Genomic DNA, 4442 nt, shown 5'->3' with positions numbered 1-4442 from the left:
TTCGTCATCCACTCAATCAATTCAATACATCAATTTTATTTTCTTCAAATATATACAGAATAGCATGTCGCTACACTAATGAAAATCAAGAACATATAGGATTACATAAACAATTTTCAAATATATACAAAGAATCAACTAGAGCACATTTTCAAATATATACAATGAATCAACTAGAGCACATATCAAACTATAACCCTTTTGGATGTGACGTATTCTACAAGGACCATACTTTTCTAATATCAAAATGTATAAATAATAAAACTAGAAAAACATGAATGAGAAACAAAAGAAAACTGCTCCACTTTAGATAATCACTTTATATATCAAATTTTCCTATTATCCATATTAACACTAGCCTGCAATAAAAACAAAATGAAATTATTAAATAAGTTCAAAAAACTCAAGGTAATTTAGATACTGCATATAACATTAATATGGTAAAAAATATTACCAGGACTTTATGATTCTCTGCAAGAACTAAAGAGAAGCTATCACAAAATTTTTCTATGTCAGAACTTAGGTCTCCTGTACCAATAGCTTCCATGAAACTTTTTCTATCTGGAACAAGCTTCAATCCAACCTGTAATTCAATTGAGTGATTTTAGATTAAGCTTAATTACCATCTGATGACAAAAACTATACAATATTTTTATTTTTTACATTGAAAGTAGAACTTGCTAGCCAATTATGCCATTTTTTAAATGTTTTATCGTATGAATCCCTACAAACATGTTTCATGCTCCAATCCTCATGTTCTTGTAAGTTTTTGAACAATTGTACTGTGTAATCCATGCTCCTAAGAAGTTGTAAATAAAATACCAAGAAGATGTTAATGAAAGCTTATAATTATTAGCATGAATTAATTAAATCTAGAATATTTCATACCTTGATAGCCATAGTATGGAATTTGTGCAACTAGATTGAATCCTTTCTGTTTTGGTTTCAACCTCTCTTTGAATCATGATGTGTAAAAATTTGTATTTTAAAGAGTCCGAATCATATTGAGTCTCCAATCTCTGAATTCAAGTGAGTTTTTTGTAGTGAGTAATTAAGAAATATAGATAAATAAAACAAGTTGATTACGAACTTACCTCGATGTTACCACCTATATCAGATTTTACAAATGAAAATGCTCCTCCGAACTTATCTGAAACCACAAAATCAAATCATGATAATGATTTTTTTGGTCAAAATTAGGTTTAAAGGAAAGTGATGATTTACATATACCTAAAATCGGTAATACAGTTTTGCATACATCCAAGAAAGGTTTTGTGAGAATTTTTCCGTCTTCAGACCTTACATGCTCCAATGCTTCCAATGCAGGACTCAACAGAGATCCTTCCATTGTTGTCGGAAAATTCAAATATAAATATAAATATATGTATATACAATCATATATTCATCCTTAATTTTCATAAAAATATCTTAATTGTAAATATGCAATATTCAATTTCTTAAGTTTCTCCCACAATCTACTAATTTCAATTACAGAACCAAAATCAAGAGAATACATCGAATCAAGAAAAACAATAAAGTGTGTAATTGAAATTTTAAGATTTAAAATCATATATTTTCATTATTGCATGGTGAAATAAACAAATCACCAATTTTAATAAGAAAATAAGAAAAGTTGTGGGTTTCCAGGACATGAGCATTACCGTATCTGTTTGCATGTTTTAGAATAAGATACCGTAATTTCTGGTACATTTTGTGTGACTACCACAAACAGAAAAACATCATATTTCCTTAGGTTAGGCTTTCAACAATTTGGTTTTTGAATATATATATATATATATATATATATATATATATATATATATATATATATATATATATATATATATATATATATATATATATATATATATATATATATATATAAATACAAAGATTGGGACAATAAAATTACTTAAATTAAGTGTTAAAAGAATTTAAACTTCTACAAATTATAAAAAAAAAAATTATACATTTTTTATTGTTGAATTGTAATTTCTTGTGTTGAAAAAGATTGCTCGACAGAAGCAAGAAAATGTCGAATAATCTAGTGTGTTGAGTTGTATTAGTGTGTCAAAGTGTTGAAGCATGTTGCTTCACACAGAATTTCGACTTAGGTCTATTTTTAGTAGTGATAACTATTTTGGGCTTTTATAGTTTTGGATTTTGGCTTGGGGAGCAAGTTAACCTAAATATAGAAATAGAGGGAGTAACCCTTATTCTTGTAATGAAGTGAATGTTGTATTCATAACATTGTATTCCTAGAATTTTGCAGTTACAAAGTGAATAAGAAGTTTTCCACAGGTTGTGGGCAAAGTAGAATATTCTTCTTCCATTTCTCCATTGTTATTCTCTTTTCATTGTTATTGTGTGGCTGATAACAATCTTGTTCATCAAGATTGATTGAAATTCTCCATAAGTTGTGGTGGATTTCCAACATCTGGTATCAGAGTCTAGTTTAAGCGATTCGTGGGAAGAAAATTACCATGGCGATGAATCATCCAAACGGGCATTTTCCAGCAAATATTTCGATTCTCAAGAACAACAATTATGAGAATTCGTGCAAGCAGATAAATGTTGTGTTCTGTTATCAAGATCTTTGGGATCTTCTGAAGGAAAGAGTAAAAACGCTTGCAGAAAACGCGACAGATCAAGAAAAGGCCGCACATAAAGAATTGAAGAAGAAAAATTGTAAAGCTCTCTTTATAATCCATCAATGTGTTGATGCGGATAACTTTGAAAATGTTAGTGATGTAGAGTCAGCCAAAGAAGCATGGGAAATTCTAGAGAAGTCGTTTGGAGACGCAGAGAAGGTGAAAGAGGTGAGGTTACAAACTCACGAAAGGACGTATGAATTGCTTCAGATGGAAGACAATGAAAGCATAACTGATTTCTTCACCAAGGTTACGAAACTGGTGAATCAAATGAAGGTATGTGGAGAAGTGTTATTATCAAGATCTGTTGTTGGAAAGATCTTGAGGTCGTTGGCTCCAAAGTTCGACCATGTGGTATTAGCCATAGAAGAGTCGAAGGATTTTTCAAAACTGACAAAGGAAGAGCTTCAAGGGACGCTTGAATATCATGAACAAAGAATGGCTCAAAGAGCTGTAGGAAAGTCGAAGAGTGATATGGATTTGCAGGCGCAATCAAGAAAAGAAAGGAAAGGTAAAGGAAGCTGGAATTTCAACAAAGGCAGATGAGATTACAATAATTCGACTGATTGAAATCAGCAAGAAGGAAACTAGTCGAATTAGAGAAAACCCTGGAACCAAGGCAACCAAAAAGGTGGTGCTGCAGGTAGAGGAAGAGGTGGTGGTTAAAATCTAGACAAGAGTCACATTCAGTGTTACAATTGTCAGAAGTATGGTCACTATTCTAGTGATTGTCTAGAAAACCAGAAGAATCAAGAAACTTACGTAAAGCTGGCGAAACATGATGACAAAGAGACGTTTTTGATGGTTACAACAAGAGATGAAGAGAGATTCAAGGACCAATGGTACTTGGACTCAGGATGCTCATCACACATGTCTGGAAGAAAATATTGGTTTGTCAACATAAAGCCCCCAATGAAGAACATGGTGAAATTTGCAAATGATAACACTCTATCAGCTAAAGGTGTTGGTGATGTTCTGATTATGAGGAAAGATGGCAAGAGGTCAGTAATTTCAAATGTGTTGTATATACCAGGCATGAGAAGCAATTTGCTCAGCATAGGGTTGTTAGTCGAAAAGAACTATAAGGTGTCGATCGAAGACAAGATGATGAGAGTTGTCGACTCAATTGGAAGGTTGATCTTGAAGGCTCTAATGTCTCAGAATATCTCCTTCAAGATGGAGCTAAATGTGGTGGAGCATAAGTGACTTGCAACAGTTGCCAGTAGAGATGAATGGATATGTCATTATAGACTTGGTCATCTCAATTTCAAAGACATATGAGATTTGAAGAGAAGAAATATGGTTTCGATATTACTAGAAATCGGCATTCCAAACGAAGTTTGTGAAGAATGTGTACAGGCGAAGCAACACAAGAATACCTTCAGTAAGGATGCAGGAAGCATGTCGAAGGAAATTCTTGAAGTCATATACTTTGATGTATGTGGTCCTATCCAAGTGGATTTGATTGGAGGTAAAAAATACTTTCTTACGTTCATTGATGATTTCAGTCGAAAACTGTGGACTTACCTGATCAAGAAGAAGAGTGAAGTGATCGAGGTATTTGCCAAGTTTAAATCTATGGTGAAAAGACAAAGCAGTCGAAAGATCAAGACTCTGAGGACTGATGGTGGTGGAGAATATGTATCGAAAGACTTCGACGCATTATGTGTGAAAGAAGGGATTGTGTATGAGGTGGTGCCACCCTACACTCCAAAGCATAATAGAGTCGTAGAAAGGAAGAATATAATCATCATGAATATGGTGAGAAGTATGTTAAAAGGCAAACATCTA

At 32.7% G+C, this 4442-nt stretch overlaps 1 protein-coding gene across 1 annotated transcript; it reads right to left on the bottom strand.

Moving 5' to 3' along the window:
* Positions 1 to 326: 326 nt before the first annotated feature.
* LOC127130249 (glycolipid transfer protein 1) lies at positions 327 to 1348 on the bottom strand. The gene is made up of 6 exons (XM_051059293.1): positions 1231 to 1348; positions 1095 to 1150; positions 889 to 1019; positions 664 to 799; positions 455 to 583; positions 327 to 359 (listed from the first exon to the last, which is right to left on the bottom strand). The coding sequence occupies exons 1-6, from the start codon at positions 1346 to 1348 to the stop codon at positions 327 to 329; spliced, it is 603 nt and encodes a 200-aa protein (XP_050915250.1).
* Positions 1349 to 4442: the final 3094 nt, after the last annotated feature.

The sequence above is a fragment of the Lathyrus oleraceus genome, chromosome 3, assembly GCF_024323335.1.
Source record: "Lathyrus oleraceus cultivar Zhongwan6 chromosome 3, CAAS_Psat_ZW6_1.0, whole genome shotgun sequence".
In the NCBI taxonomy this organism is placed as follows: domain Eukaryota; kingdom Viridiplantae; phylum Streptophyta; class Magnoliopsida; order Fabales; family Fabaceae; genus Lathyrus; species Lathyrus oleraceus.
The sequence above is the reverse complement of the archived record's forward strand: the minus strand, read 5'-3'. Positions and strand labels throughout refer to the sequence as shown.